The sequence below is a fragment of the Ixodes scapularis genome, unplaced genomic scaffold (assembly GCF_016920785.2).
Source record: "Ixodes scapularis isolate PalLabHiFi unplaced genomic scaffold, ASM1692078v2 PGA_scaffold0__279_contigs__length_252992795, whole genome shotgun sequence".
NCBI classification, from domain to species: Eukaryota; Metazoa; Arthropoda; class Arachnida; order Ixodida; family Ixodidae; genus Ixodes; species Ixodes scapularis.
In genome coordinates, this window is record NW_024609835.1 from 125,906,449 (window position 1) to 125,922,763 (window position 16,315).

A 16,315-nucleotide genomic window follows, 5' to 3' on the forward strand; every position below is an offset into this window, starting at 1 on the left:
CCCTCCCTTCGTTCCACTTCAGCGGAGTGAACGCCAGAGAGGGGACTCGCTCGCTAAGATAGAAATAGGGGAGGGCTTCGTGGGAGCAGCTTGGCCCACTTCCCTAAAAGCCAATGTACATCCTCGGTTTTCTGCAGGGAAGATAATCCTGTCAACACTTCCCTCTCCCAATTCAGGGGAGCCAAGTTGGGGCAAAAACAGAACAGTGGAGAGGATATGGAAAGGGAGGAGGGGAGCTAAGTGCAAAGTGTACGGGGGGGGGGGGGGGGAGGGGAGGGCACTACCGAGAAGAAAAAAAGAAAGCCATATTTAGATCTGCCAACATCTTGAAATTATTTCCAGAAAGTTTCATTTTTTAACACTGCATAGGTATTTTTTTATAAATTATTTTCTGTCCACTGTTGCTAAAGAAAAGGTAGAGGTTAGAGCACTTTGAACACGTTTTTCTTTGTTCCACTTTTTGGCATAAATGTCACTTTAGGGAAACTTGCTTGCTAATGGGACACAAAGAAAGGCTTACCTAACTGTTTCTCCTAAGTGGAATATGGTGGGCAACACAACTGTGGCATTTTTTTTACTTCCTAACATAAAAAGCAAAAAATATATATAAGTTAGCACAATGTAGGCATAAAATAGATCATTCTTTGAAAATTTTGCTTTCACAGTTGCACTCTCCAGGCATTCTGCTGTGTATCTAGTGAATAAAAATGCTGGGTATTACCGTATTTACTCGAGTATAACCCACACTATTTATGAACAAGGCCCTTGCGTCTACTTTCCTGCAAAGCACGTATACAGCCAATCATCACGTTGCGCATAAATAAGGTAGCGAATAACTAGATCAAGAACATGACTCTCCATACAAATGCAACCTTCACAGATGGTATCTTCGCGCGAAGACGTAATCTCTATCCTGTAAACAGCTGGTATCATGCTGTCGATCGCGATGATTGGCAATCCGCATGCTCTGCAGAAAAGCGCGGAAAAGCGAACCCTCGGGTTTTCTTCTTAAATAGTGTGGGTTATACTCCAGTAAATACGGTACATTAGCTTTTTAACGATAGTTTTCCTAAACAATGTCAATGTGTTCTTGATAAAAAGTGACTCCTTTTTTTCACAATTTGTGTACACAGATGAAACTTTGCACAGCATTTTGCCTCACAACTGCCATTATATACTGATAATTTAGAAAAAAGGTCTGTTGGGACGCCGTCTGCTTTTGTGTGCTATCAACAATCCGCTTTCCAAAGACGTTGCTGTGCTGACAATTATCGCGTTCATTTAGGCTTAGGAGTGCCCAGAATCGAAAGACTATCTAAAAAATGCGGCGATGTCATTGCCCATGCTTTGCGGTTTAAGTGAGGTAAGGCAAAGCGATAGCCTCCTGCACCATTCGTTGCTGACTAACGCGCCCGATATTGCAACCATAACGACATATTAGTTCCAAAGCGACCGGCGCTCACTCACTGGGGCACCGCCATGCTTCCCCGCATCCCTACTGAGCCAGTCACGTGATCTCGAAATCCCTCTCCTAGGTACTGCGGCTAACTTTAGCCGTGGTTAGTGTTTCGAGCAAACGGGCCCAGAAGACTGCCCTTAGCATGCCGCAGATGCCTTACGTCCAGATCGGGGTGTCTCAAACTATTCAATCTCGAGGATCCCCGTCTGCCTTGAACGGCAGCCAAGGAACCCCTTTCAGTTTCAGCGTTGGCATAGTAAAGCAGTCGCCAAACGGTGGTGCACAAACTGGAGGAGTGTTTGGCATATAGCATGGCATCAGTGAGTGGCTCAAAGTTACCTTGAAACTTCAAAAATACTAAACTTTGGTGCAGGGACGGTCAAGGAAATTGAGGAGCACTGGGAATCAGGTTTGAGAATCCATGGTGCACATAATGGTGATCGACGTGGTCAGACGGATTTTCGGAAAGGGTCTATTGACTGTCAGCTGTCAGGCTTCGGGAAAGGTGGTGTACTTCTCCCGTGTTTGTGCTGGCTTTTAGCATGCGACCGAAGCAGTCTTTGTTAAGCTTCGCTTAGATCCGTGTTAAATATGGGCCCATTTGCACTATCAGAGTTTGTGTGTGTCAACCCTGGTTGTGAGGAGGGGGGCCCTTGTGTTTCAGGGTGGAGCGTGAGAAGCTGGAACGTGAGAAGCTTGAGCTGATCTGCCTGGAGCGGGAGAAACAGAGGCAGGAGAGGGAGCGCATCCAGAGGGAACGGGAGGAGCTCCGCCAGAGGCAGCTCCTCGCTGGGTGAGCCCCTTTCCCTGCTAAGGGAGGCAAGACTTTGAGAAACTGCAGTGCTTGATGCGTGTGCTGTCCAACCTCGCTCGCCTAGGGCTGGACTTCAAAATTCGATTTCAGAAAGTCTAGGTAGAGAAATGTGAACTCTCGTATTCTCAACTCTCAAAGTTGGATCTGGAAGGCAGTCAGCATGTGTTCCAGAATTGCTTTATTGTCCCTTTAGAAGAATACTGGTTTTGGAATTTAGTTACAATGGCAATCCCCCGAGCTCCCAAAGGAACACATGTATTAATCTCCTGTTTGGGGAGTTTGCTTTCCCGGTTTTTATGTGCAAAACGTCGCCAACATGGGGCCGGCCGATTCGCACGATGGACACATTCACCGACAAGTTGATCATGCGACGACACGTCCGTAGATCGTCTGCCTCCCAAATGCATTCACACAAAGGGGAAAACAAGAGACAGTGAGGATTGACCAAACCACTTAACGACTGCACAATGGCACCGTCATCCGAGAGCAAGTGCAACGCTTGTCGCATCATTTGTTAAAGAATCGTGTGCTGCTATTGTGTGCCGCGCGAGACAGAACACGAGGAGAGGCTTCGCCTGTACTGTCTAAGGATGTCGCGAACCACCCTAGTATGTTTATTTCAGTTTAAACGTACGAATGTTTGCATAAAAATAGATTGTTTCACGACAGTGTCTGATCTCTAGCGCGACCCGAATGGCATTCTTGTTTATTGTGCTTTCCCAGATAAGACATTTTATTTGCTGGTCCCTTGACAAACATATCAACAAGGCTCTATGTACCTATTTGGCAAAGAATCAAAAGTACAAATGATTTTGCAAACTTTTGCGATTGTTTGGTCAGAGACCATAGAGCGACCGTTTTGTTGGAATCCTTTGTTCAGGTGTTGTCCTGATGTCAAAGTTAATAAAACAAATATTTTCAATGCCCAATAGAATTCATCCTGAAATTATTTTGTAGTTTTGTACTGCATTCTACACATCGGTACTGATTGTACATGCACTTGTGTTAGCACCTTTTATAGCATTTTGTTTAAATCGTCTAAAAAAAAAAAAAATGTTTCTTGGTGTTTTATGCTTCTGGTTCGAAGTGACGACTGCAGAGATTGTAGTCGTTGATCCTTAGTTTCCTTCCGTAGATGGTCCACTATACTTCCCTGGGGGGATTGTCCATGAGCGTGTTTTGTGTTCTCTTCCAAGGCGCACGGAAGAGGCCCGGCGTCCCTTGAAGCGTCCCCTGGTGCCCGACAGACGGGACGACGACACTTTCTACGCAGAACGAAGGCGCTCTCATCCGTCGAGGTGAGTAACCCAGTTCTCTACACTTCCCAAGAAACCCTAGTCCACGACGCTTGTTAGCTCCGAAATGGGCATAGCGAATCTCCCCTTTGCGTGCTGCGATAGACGAGGGCCAGGTCTCGCTCAATTGAGCTGAAGACAAATACCGTGTAAGTCAATACTGGCAACTCTCGCGGAGTGCGGGCGAAAAGTGATCGCAGCGCCTCTGGCGAGCTCGGAGTCTCCGCTAGCAGACGAATCCTCCACAACGCATTGATTTTGCCTGTCTCCGTGCGAGGTGACCAATGAAAAAAAATGGTCACGGGCATTTGCTGCTTTGAACGTTAAAGGGACCGTGAAATGACCTTTTTACTTTTTCCAGATAACTTTTACATTAAACCGTCAATGTTCACTGAATGCCGAACAGGCATCCGTTTTCGTCTCGGTTTATTAACTTCTACGCAAAAAATTATTGAAATATCGACTTTTTCATTCTCTCCAACTGACCGCAAAACAAGCCGTGACGTAGGCCGTTTCCGGAACCGGAAGTTCTCTCGGCAGTAGGAGAATGGGAGTGTTAGCGGCAACGAGTTGGGGTGCGCCGGTAGGTTTTACTGCGCTGATGTCACCGACGTATTTCCTGAATCGGCGCCTCTCATCGCCGCATCGCAGCCGAGCGAAATTCAATGAGATATGTTGCGCTACAGCGACAGCATGGGACTAGTCCCATACGCCGGTATGCCTGTTGGGAAGTGCAGCGAGTCTTCCGGTGAAGACTCCAGAAGTCAACCACCCTGTCATTGTTGACAGAAGGGCCGGCCCGTGTCAGTCGTTTGCAAAGCGACTTAGATGGCGTTTTTCGCGGCCTCGGAGATGCAGGAGCGAGCCGACATTAAAAAAGATACGTTTGAACTACGAGTGTCAGCAAGAGCCACGTAAATACCTGTTTACACTCGGAGCGGACGCGCGCTTGATGGAAGTGCTGTATTCGCGCTGTTTGTAAGCGCTTCGGGACCGTTCTTTTACGATTGCAACTCGATACTGACGCGACACTCGGCAAAGAAAGGTTGGACAGGGGTTGTACGTATACCTCCCACGAACTGTTATAGCTCGACAGTGACGTGCAGTCTGTCAGAATAAAAATGGCATACCAATAACAAAGTGTACATACCGTGTTACAAAGGTAATCCATACGGCGTTTATTTCAGCTCTATATCACACAAAACAAGAAGATAGAATCGACGAGAGTCCCTTTTCGACGAGTGTTCGTCAACACTGCCTCGGAAAACAAGGGGAAGAGATTGACCTCACCTCTTAATCTAGAATTGAGGTCAGTGATCAAAGGGTCCACAAGGGTCGCGCGGGCATATTCCATTTAGCACGCCAGCCGGTCGTAGACAGACGGTCTTGCGACGAAGCAACGCAGCGCCGAGTCGGAATGCCTGCTAGGCCTATATTCTGAGCAGCTCGCTTCGTCGGAGTCGGTGGATCCAGCGTTCTTGTTCGTCGTGGTCTGTTTTAAGTACTGTTTTCTTGCTGCTTGAAGTCAGCACGCGCGGGAAGAACACGTAGAAAAATAAACGTTCAGTCAGTCAGAGTTTTGAGAGGAAGGAAAACAAAGAAAATAAATGTTCGTCGGTCGCCGTCACCCAAGTAACTGTCGGCCCTGCCCTACTGCGCACGCGCAGTAGTTGCTTCGTTTAGCACACGATAGATGGCGCTTGGCTCTCAGCATTATCAAATTTGGCAATTTTCGCCACACATCTCTAATTATGCTACAAAATGTGGATCTGAATATTATTTAACAAAACTTTTAGGAAACATTCGCCGGCTATTTATTGTTTACGATCGCGGTGCTGGTGAGGTAGGCTCTTACCCAATAGGCGACGTGGATTTGGCTGACGTGCTCCATTTCCGCGGATGCATCGTAGTGAACAGGCGAAGGAAGGAAGGCGCAAAAGAGTCCAGTTTTCTTTTAAAAGTTCTATAGCAAATAATTTTTTTTTGGCTCCCTATTTTTGTGTTTTTGTATTTCTTTTCACACCTTTTACGACGTGCGGTGGATGAAACTCGATTTTAAAATCATTTCGTGGTCCCTTTAAAAAATAAGTGCCACTTCATGAGTGAAGGACATTTTCTTCGCGTGGGAAAGATGTTACAGCTTGTAGGGCGCAATTTTCGGCTCTCCTGAAGAAAACACTCTGTCAGGACTTACGTAAGTCAGGCAAAACACGAATGTACCTTTGCCCTGTTTCTTGAAAAAGGGCAATGTAAAAAAAAAATTGTTCAGAACATAGCTACGTTTCAACTTTTCTTATCGATCAATTTGTTTTGTTGTTGCAATTCTAATTCCTCATGAACATATTTCTTAAAACCGTTTCATTGAATAGGCAAGCAGGCTAATCCAGTTAAGACTGTTTCCGGATGAAGAAGCAGAAGGCAATTTCGAACCACGTACATTACTGCGATGTCAGTATGCTCTGGAAAAAGTCGATTGTGGACATGCAAATCGGACGCTATTGCTATAACTAATAAAAGCGGAGTTGCAAAAAAAAAAAAAAAAACGCCCATTAAACAGTTGTGCACCTCCTTTTATTTTTCAAAACCTACTTTCTATATATTTTTTTTGTTTGAGGCGACGCTACACCGCCGCGGTCTTTCTTTCGTCTGCGTTTATGTTTTTTGTTTGCTTTTTTCTTTCTTGTGTTAACTTGACGTTCGAACCATCGCATATTTTGCTTTGCCTTGTTTGGCTTAGTTTTTACTTTTTTTTTTCCTTCACTTCGTCATACCACGACCGGTTCGTCCGCTGCGCTACGCCCAGGCATCTTGAGGGCCGTCTGCAACTTTTTTTTTCTTTTTTTCTTTTGTACGGTCGTTTGCGATAACTTACTATTTTCGCTTTTGGTTGAGTTCCTAAGCCAAAATCTTCATACATGCTTTTTGATGCTTAATGTATCAAAAAGTGTAAGCTCGTTATACATTTCTATTCAGATTTTATTTGAGTATGCGGTCACGTCTGCTATGGGTCATGGTTGGTTGATCAACCGGTCGCCTTCGGGCATACAACCCATACTTGGAGATGGCATCCCTGCCATATCCAAGTATGTGCTGGAAACTGCAAACCACTGCAAAAACAAGTTTTTGTGATTTGGTAAAAAATCCTTCTTCCGCTTCCTGAAGACCGAACAAACGTGAGTAATTAAGTTACTTCAAATTAAACTGGAACAGCTATCCAAGTCTGGCTTCAAAATCACCACTGAAGCCTCAACAGATGATTATGACAACTCCACGGAGATTGCTTAGAACTTAACCGACGACAGACCAGATGCACTTTTGAACACCAGTCCTCTGTAGCCCGGTGGCAGCCAGTCAGATTTGACATCATGCTTGCTCTCAGAAACATGGAGCACCTCGAAATACATTCTGTTGAAGAACAAGATATACTCGCATGCGAAAATGACACCAGCTTAAAACTTAGCTCGTCACATAGCCAGCAACATCAGCCGTGCCTTCGACGCAAATTTCACTGATATATTTTACCAAACAAGAGTTCAGCTGAAAATTCACTTGAGGCCACTGATCGGCACTTAAAACAAAGGCACGGTGTGCAAGGATTGCCTGGACATGTACGTCAACAAGTACTTTGGTGTTCTTTTGAACTGCTTCCCCAAGCGAGCGAACAAACAGCCTGCCAAAGTCACTGGGAAAAAAATGTGAAAGCAAAAAAAAGGTCACACACTGCTAGCACAAAGCAGATTGCAGCCTGCGACTTTTATTTACCGGGCAGTGTGAGCTGGACTACGTCATTCCTTTCCTCTGTTTTGTTCTTAGTTCCTACCAACGCCGCGAAAGCAAATACACAACCGTGCAATGTGCAGCTAAAAAAAAAAGTGAACCTTTTTTTTTTTTTTTTTAATAGTTCCGTCGTGTTGCTTTCGCTTTGTTTGTTGTGGACTCAACACCAACGGCGAGCACCACCTGCTAACTTTCAATGCTCGTATCGACGCCCCGTGCGATCGTCGTCGTTGAAGAACGTCTTTGCTGGGTGATTTGAATCTTTGTATCGTCTGCTAACTTTTTTGTTTCATTCGCCGTTGTTCACGACTGTTCCCCATTTCTTTTTATTTTCGTCTGGAATGGGCACCCCACCTTTTCTGCAAAGTTCGGAAAGTGTTTGCACGGTCATTTTTCTCTTTACTTTTTGCTTTTGTAATGCTGCAGAGGCTGGTGCACTTGCTCTGGTAATATTACATGTTGTTACTTTTTGCTTTTGTAATGCTGCAGAGGCTGGTGCACTTGCTCTGGTAATATTACATGTTGTTTGCACACTCTTTAATAATCACGCATTCAGGTAAGAAATTGTGACAATGCAGTTTGTAACGCATAAACAGTAAGCTCTTACGACGTAGTTCGAGTAGCTAAACGCTTTTTTTCGGCTTCCCAGATGCGCTTGAAACACGTGTGATCCCCCTGAGTGGCGTTTGAGACCTCTATATAAAGTGCTCTATCCTTGTTTCAGCGTGCCTTCTTATTTGATTGTCGTCGCAGTTGCGATCTGTGGATTCTGCTTTGCAAGCGGACTGACCGTAATGAATTGTTTCTGCTGTTGGGGTGATGAAACGGGGCACGCAAAGCTCGAGGACGTCGCGGAGCCTATACTTTTCCATTGCGTCGTCTGCTTCCGTAGACTCTGAGTCCGCTAGAGGCGCCACTGTCACGTTCGCCGCCGCTCCCATAGGTTTTTGGCAGAGTTTCCATATTGGCGAAGCTATATCGTATTTGCTTTAGATGACCAAGGAAAGTTTTTTTTTTCCATCTTACTACTTGCAGCTGAGGCTCATTATAATAATGAATTAATCATCCAGATTTGTCGCTAGTGCGACACAGTCGAGTGAGCTTCTCACCCGGTATCGCTTGTGCATCCTCGTGTCTATCTGTCGCGGTTGAAGACGCCCTTGGGACACGATTGGACGCGCTTGTTTTCACAGCCGCCGTCCCTCGGACCTGCCGAGGCAAAGCACGAGCAGAGCCTCGCCCCCGTCCCCACCACGCCCGGCCCCCTTCCCCAGCAGGCCAGAGTACGACGGCGGCAACTCTGGAGGGAGCAGCAAGCCCCTGAGCCAGCGCTCAGACAGGGACGACCGCTTCAGCCGCCACAGCCACCACAGCCACCACCACGCCGGCAGCGGCAACCACGGTGGCAGCTCCCACGGGAGCGCCCACGCCCTGTCCTCCTCACCGCCGAGGGCTCCCCCCAGCTATGCCCCAAGCCGCAGCGGCACGGACTACCGCCACAGTGGGCCGAGCTCGCGCAGCTCGGCCCTGGCACCCCCGGCACCGCCACCCTCCTCATCTTCGTCGTCGCGCAGGCCGTCTTCCCTCCGGGAGGACTGGCGTACAGAAGGGAGCCGACGGGAGCACGCATCGTCGTCCTCTACCTCCTACGACACGGCCGGCAGCCGCGGTTTCGCCATTCCCTCGACCTGGGGAGGAACCAGCAAGGCAAGCAGCAGCTTTCCCGGCGGCTCGAGCAGCTCGCAGCAGTGGGTACCTCCGTCATCTTCGTCGTCGTCATCGTCGCGAAAACCCGAAGGCGGCACTTCGTGGAACGGGGGCGGGGACCACCACCACCACCGCTGGAGCAGCACGGTCGGGGGCGGGAGTGGGAGCAGGGCGGTTGGGAGCGGCTCCCACTCGTCTGCGGGGGTCGGGGCCAGCGGTTACTCGGGTAGCCTTGCCAACGGGTCGGTCAGCAGTAGCTACAGCACCGGGGACCGGTACTCGGGGGGAGGCAGTCTCCGCAGGTACTGAGGAAGCGGGCGTCTTTGGAGGCGTGTGGCGGCGTCGAGCCCGTCTGATGGCCTGGGCAGGCAGGCTGTTGGAATTGTGTGGGCCCAACGGAGGAACAAGTCACGCTTGTTGTGGAGGTAGTTCTCTCGCAAAGTTCCGAATAACTGGAAGTCGATTCATCTGGGAGTACTGCCGACGACGGTTTAACTAAAAACTAGATGTTTAAGCGTGTGTGTCCTTTTCTTTTTTTTGTGCATGGAATCGGCACTCTTGGTGTTGCACCGTCATTCCCTCGAGATTTACATATTGTTTTGATCTGACGTTTCACTTTGTAAAAAGCCCTAAAATTGCACCTTTGAGAGAATAAACGGTCATTGCATCTGGAATTGTGTGTTGAAAGGATTCTTTTCTTCATTTGTCGTTTGTGACATCGGATTCCAAATTATATTGTTTTAAAAACAGCTGGTCGAGAATTGGCTGGTTTCAGTCGCACTCACTCTTTTTTTGTGGTCACGTGGTATTCAAACTGTACCAAACAATTAAAGTCGTGGGTCATTGAAGGCGCACAATAAACATTGAAAATCGAAAAAAAAAAAAATATGCGTCATTTTTGTGGCCTCCAAAAAAACAACGAATAAGTTGTGAAGATAATGCAAAGGTGAAAGCGAGCTGGACAAGAATGACTATAATAAACCCTGGAGAAGGGGAACAAGGGAGACAAAGGACAAGCAAATCTCCAAAGACGGCTAGGTGACTGGTGCACGACCCAAAAAATCTGCTTAGTCTTGGTATTGAACCACGGACCTCCATTTCTAGTGGGGTGCTCTGCAAACTGAGGTAACCAGGAGTTCGACGACAGTAGAGCAAATGGGATTTATCGGCGGCCACCTGCCTAACGCTGATGTTGGTGTTAGACTGGAAAGAATGTGCGTCACTTAGTATGGACACTAAATTTGGTTCAGCGTCCCTTTAGCTCAATGTTTCCCACTGTAAAAAAATGTAGTCGGAATGGACCTTTGTCCTAGGACACGCAGGAGCAATTCTAGTAAGTGATGACGTAAAAATATTACCGGCTGTAAGAGTTCTACAACGTTGCATATCTGCAACGGACTGCAGTGACTTGCAGTGTGCGACAGAAACCACGTTATTTAACAAATTATCAAAAAAAAAAAGCATAACTGGCCAAAAAAAGAAAAAAAAAAACTGCAACACGAGAAACTGTCATGTGAAAGTGTACAAAACGAACCGAAATTTTTATCGGTTCGGCTCGGGGTCGCGGCTTTCGGTTCAGTTCCAGTTCGGTTCCACCGAACAAAAAATAACGGTTTGAACTGCTAAATAGAGAATATATTTTTCCGTGTTCTTTTGGCAATAGGCCCTATTTCAACAGTTAAAAATAAATTGTGTTATTTAAGTTCCTTGAAACTAAAAGAAAAGCTATATGTCGCATATATTTTACCTGAATCGAAAGGTTATCAGTCTGGTAGCTTGAACTTGGGAATTAATTACAGTGCATAAAATCATGAAATGGGCACGTCCTCGCGATATATATCCTGAAATCTAGTTTACGAAATGCGTTTAAAATTATGATGCAACTGAAGCTAAAAGCAATATTTTCGAAATGCCATGAAAGTTTAGGACAACCCTTTCAGTTTACTTTTTATAGAAACACTGATCACAACGCTTGCTTTCCTGACCAATATTGTTTACACTCGGCATCGAGATGTAGGCGAATAATCCTGCAGAAAAAAAGTGACCTTCGTACTGAGATCGGATCTGGCCTGAAATGCTTGTAGCTTGTACCGAAGTGAACATTTTCGACATAGCTTGGCGTTTCAGGTTTCTTCTTGACAAGCATCACCCTTGCTATTTTTTTTTCTTAAATAGAACAAAGTAGTATTTCATACTTTACTCGACTTTGTAGCTACTTAATTTGTCTCTTTCTGACTGTTTGCGGGCGCAATCGTCATTTTCCCGACAGGCGTCACTGTGTACTTTGTTTTCGTCCAGCCGCAGACGCATAAAATTGCTGTTCTGCTATATGTGAGAAGTTGTACATGCGTCGGGAGCATATATGTTATTTAAATCAGCTTTAAAATAAAATTTAAAAAAAGTTTAAGGTTCTCTCAGGTCACTTATATACGTGCCTATCAAGGATAAAAACGTCGGAAAATGTTTGCAGAGCGTATTTCAAATAATTTGGGTGTGCATTTACTTGTCATCAATGCATTTGATTAAAGGACGATCGATACTCGAAAATGCGCCATCTGTTGAATCTGCGGAAATGTGTTTTTTAGAGCGCAGCTCTTCGGCGCCCGTTTCCGGCTTGAGCGGTGTCGCCGTCCGCGTAATCTTGAGGTCACGTGACCCCCGTGAGGTCACGAGTCACGTGATCGACGGCGACGCCGCTCGAGGGAGGAGTAGCAGGCAGGATGAGGAGGAGGGGTATACCCTCCCCTCAGTACCCTTTTGTAATGATGTGATCAATACGGCGACAAAAAGAGGAAGAAAATGGAAGGAGACAAGGGGAAGAAAAAAGAAGTGGAGGAGAACAAGGAGATTCAGGGCGGAGAGCGGAAGCATTCGAAAAAGCTTGGCTCCGGAATACACCGGCGAAGCTGTCATCCATAGGAGTCTGCCGACCTGTCCTCACCGTCAACTCTGAACGGCAAGCCTGGCTCAAGAGCGAACCAGCAAAGCCATCCCAACAACCGGTTGACTGGTCACCATTAACGACAAACGCAAACATATTGAGGGGCTTTAGTCACCATTGGTACGCCGGCAGCAGAGCCAAACGAGACCGGCTTCTACCACCAGCGTGAACCAGTGCCAACCTCGGCAAGTCGAACTTTGGATTTACGCCCTTTTATTTATTTGCTAATAAGTTTCTTTTTTTTTTTTTTTCCTTTACGGGGATTCGGAAAGTTGAACAGCAACTGGGTGCAAATATATTTCTTTGATATCCAAAATCAGAGGGACCTCTCAGTTTCCTTTCTTTCTTCCATAAAGCACCTGACACCTTCCCTTCACCTCCTCAAGAGCTGCGCTCCAATTCGGTGGTGGTTAAACGTTTTTTTATTGATGAAAGGGTTATGTCAAGGCTTCTTGATAAATATCATCTAGCCTTGATGGGGGTAGGGAATAGGGTGATGAGGGTAGGGGAATGGGAGGAAGTTAAATGATTTGAGGAAGGCCCGCCGAGCATACGTAGCCCAACAGAGAGGTTAATATTTGTTTCCTATTGACGTTGTCACTGGCCGGTCTTGTCCATTCTCGGTAGTTTGTGGGTCTGGCTTCCGCGGGCAGTTCGTGTATGGCAGCTTGTCTTTCCTTGCTGGTGGCCAGACAGTCCCATATAAGGTGCTGGCAGGTAGCAGGTACGCTGCAAGTTTTGCAGAGCGGGTCTGGTCCGGGATCGTTCGGTGAAGTAGGCTTATAAAATCGAGCACGCCATACTGGGGTCAGGGCTGTGCATGTTTGGAGCCTTCGGATGCATACCCTCTCCCGTCTGGTAAAGCCAGGTGGGATGGGGCAGTCGTCCATGGGCAGCAGGGATGCCAGTCGTTGTTTCCTGGCTATCCGCTCCATCTCTTTCTGTTCCTCTGGGTCCGGTGCCACGGGTTTCTCTTTGACCGAAGAGGAGGCGAGTCCTTGTGAGGGTACGTCATCTTGTAGTCTAGCCCTCGCGGCCTCGTTCGCCTCTTCGTTTCCTGGAATTTCCATGTGTCCCGGAATCCATGACAGTTCGAGCCGCCTTCCTTTAAGACGTAGTGTTTTTGCTAAATTCTTGATTTTTCGTGTAATATTGTTCTTGCTGCCTATATGAAGGCATTCTTTAACCGCTTCCTTCGAGTCGGTGAATATGTACAGGTGTTTGTTGGTGCTTTCTACATGAGCTTCAATTGCTAACTGGATGGCGAGCGGTTCTGCTGTTTTTGTGCTGGGTGTTATTGGTGCGAGCTTACTCTCTTTCTTGGAGGAGCTCTCTGCTAACCAGGCTACGGCCGTTCTCCCGTCATTGTCTCTTGCTGCGTCCGCATATAGGATTTCGACGTCTTCCTGTTCCCTAAGTCTTTCGAGATTTTCGAGGTGTTTTGCTGCAGCTGCGCGACGTTTCCTGTGTCCTTCACCTTGATTCATGGGTATAGGTTTGAGGGAGACGACAGGTTCGTCCTCCCACGGAGGCTGTGATGGTTGGTTGCTTGGAATGCACCACGTCCTTCTGCCTAGTTTTTCTAGTATGATGCGTCCGTGCCATGTCTTCTCCAGCCTGTTGTACTGACTGTTCTTCATTTCTTGTGCGATCTCTTCGATAGTGTTGACCTGAGCTGCTTTGTGCAGTTCCTTGATGGGTGTAATTTTTGGCAGGCCTGTGATTATCCTCATTGCGGACCTGTTGAGAACCTCGAGTTTCTCTCTTTGCGTCGCTGTGAGCCTAAGATAGTTTATTCCGTACACTGCCCTGGAGACGAGCAGTGCTCGGACTAATCTTCGGAGCAAATCCTCCTGACATCCCCATGATTTGCTGGTAATCCGTTTGAGGAGGTTGAGTCCGTCCTTCCACTGAGCCTTAATTTGCTTCTGCCAGCTTGTAGCTCTACCGTCTTCGTCGAAAGTTAGGCCTAAAACCTTGATTCTGGGTTGTGGTTGTATGGGAGCACCGTTAAGGAATAGCTGAATGTTATGCTTGCCTCGGGCTCGTTTGCTAGTTATGGTCATATAGGCAGTCTTTTCGGTAGATATCTGCAGTCCCGTTTTTTTCATGAATTTGTCGGTGACGTTTAAGGCTTCTTGAAGTATGGCCTGTTGTTTCGAGGCGGTTCCTTTAATAGTCCATAATGTGCCTAGGTCATCGATCTCTTGGAGTTCGAAGGCCAGGTCCGTCATTGCCATGTTAAATAAAGTGGGGGATATTACCGCCCCTTGGGGGACCCCGATGTGGTTAGGTTTGGGGGTTCCTTTGGTGCGACCTATGATGACGTGAAACTGCCTGTCCTTCAGGAATGCCTTGATGAAGTTGAGTATGCGTCCATGTAGTCCTCTTCTTTCTGCTGCGCGGATTACTGTGTCGTGAAGTATTGTGTCAAAAGCCTTTTTTATGTCGATGGCTACCATCGTTCTGGGCTTTGCATTGGCAGGGTTTTCGGTCATGTCCTTATGTATAAGCGCCAGGCTGTCTTGAGTCGAGAGGTTGGGACGAAACCCCGTCTGCATAGGGTGCAGTTTCCGGTGTGTTTCGAGGATCCATGTGATTCGAGCTAGAACCATTCTTTCCATAAGCTTGCAGAAGTTCGAAGTGAGAGAAATTGGGCGGAGATTCCGGAGGTCGGATGGAATTTTGCCTGGTTTTGTGATCGGAAGGACAGTGGATGTCTTCCATTCTGTCGGAATGATGCCCTCTTCCCGGATCCTGTTGATCCAGTCTAGAAGGTCGGCGGTGTCCTTCTCAGGCAGGGTTCGTAGCGCCGCGACCGTAACTCGGTCTGGCCCAGGTGCCATGTTCGCCTTTGCTTTGGCGAGAGCTGCCTGCAGCTCTCCCACGGTGAATGGGAGATCCTCGTCGGTCGGTACTTTGATCTTGCTAGGCTTGTAGCAGTCCGCTGGGGGTGCCGTTGCTGGCTGCGGAAAGAATATGTCTCCCGCGAGTTCTGCTACCTCTTCTTCCGTGAGTCCTAGACTGAGGGCTAGGCTGCCGCTGGTACCTGGAGATCTAATTTTACCCGCCATGCATTTGTACGTGCACCATACTTTCTTCAGGCCCGTTTTCTCGTTGAATGAGTTGCAGTGTGACCTCCATCTATGCCGGCTTAGCTCAAGTGTGTAGCGTCTGGCTCTGGCTCTGGCTGTGGCAAGGTTAAGCTTGATTCGTAGCTGTTTAGAGCTCTTCTTCTTCCGGTAGCGTTGTAGGGCTTGAAGCCGACTTGCCCATAGGTTTAGGAGATGGAGGTCCGGGGTTGGGGCGTCGTCTCTTATGTTATAAGTTTCCATGGCTTGCTCGAGTGCCGTCTGGATCTTTTGGGCTAAGTCTTGGCCGGGGAGGTTGGCGATGACTTTTCGAAAGTTGTCCCATTTAACGAAGTGGGTCTTCCTCCGCGGTGATGTCTGGTTGTGCAGTTCGATGTGAATCGGAACGTGGTCGCTGCCCATGGAGTCTGGCGAGGTGTGCCAGGACATTCGGAGCCCCTTGGAGGCCCATGTTAGATCCGGCGACGTGTCGGCCTGCGAAGGGTTTTGGGATATCCTTGTCGGCGTGTCTTTGTCGTTAAGAAGTACGAGATTATGAGTCGCGCACAACTTCTTGATGGACCTTCCTCTCCTGTTCGTCGTTTTGTATCCCCACATCGTGTCTCTACCGTTAAAATCGCCACAAAGAATCGTTGGTGTTTTGTCCGTTAAAAGTTGGTCGAGCCATTTGCAGTCTTTGTCTTCCGTTATAGTTGGTCTGATATAGATATTAAAGACATTCAGGGTCTTGCTACCGATTTTGATCTTGATGCCGATCACCTCTTTATTATTATCGCTGATATTTGACGTGTCGATTTTTGCGTGGTGTACTCCTTTATGAACCAGTGTTGCAGCTATACCATATAAGAACGGGGCGTGGCTCCTTTGTGCCTTGTTATGGTGGGCGTTGTGAATGTGACATAGCCCGGAAGTGTTATGTTCTCACAATCCGCCTCTTGCAAGAGAATCATTGCTGGTTTTTCTACTCTCTTGTCTTGAAATCGAAGTTTAAATTCCGCGACTTTGGTTTGAAATCCTCTGCAGTTCCATTGCATGATCCAAGGCATATATTTCTTTTTGTCGGTGTGATTGCGTGTCTTCTGATGGGACTGATTATACATTGAGCGTGCTCAATAAGGTCCCTAACATTTGCTTAATTTCTTTTATCGAAGTTTCTACGGAGCTCATTCTTGCCTCTACCTTGCTTTGCCAGAGGGCGAGCTCTACGGTTGCTGAGGGTGTTTCTGCCTC

At 47.3% G+C, this 16,315-nt stretch overlaps 1 protein-coding gene across 1 annotated transcript in view; it reads left to right on the plus strand.

The window, feature by feature from the left end:
• LOC8035054 (scaffold attachment factor B1) overlaps positions 1-9,726 on the plus strand; it is a 37,495-nt gene extending 27,769 nt beyond the window's left edge. The window contains exons 14-16 of the mRNA XM_029993439.3: positions 2,124-2,252; positions 3,470-3,571; positions 8,539-9,726. Coding sequence (XP_029849299.2) covers positions 2,124-2,252; positions 3,470-3,571; positions 8,539-9,361 — 1,054 coding nt within the window. The 3' untranslated portion in view covers positions 9,362-9,726. The remainder of the gene's footprint in view (positions 1-2,123; positions 2,253-3,469; positions 3,572-8,538) is intronic.
• Positions 9,727-16,315: the final 6,589 nt, after the last annotated feature.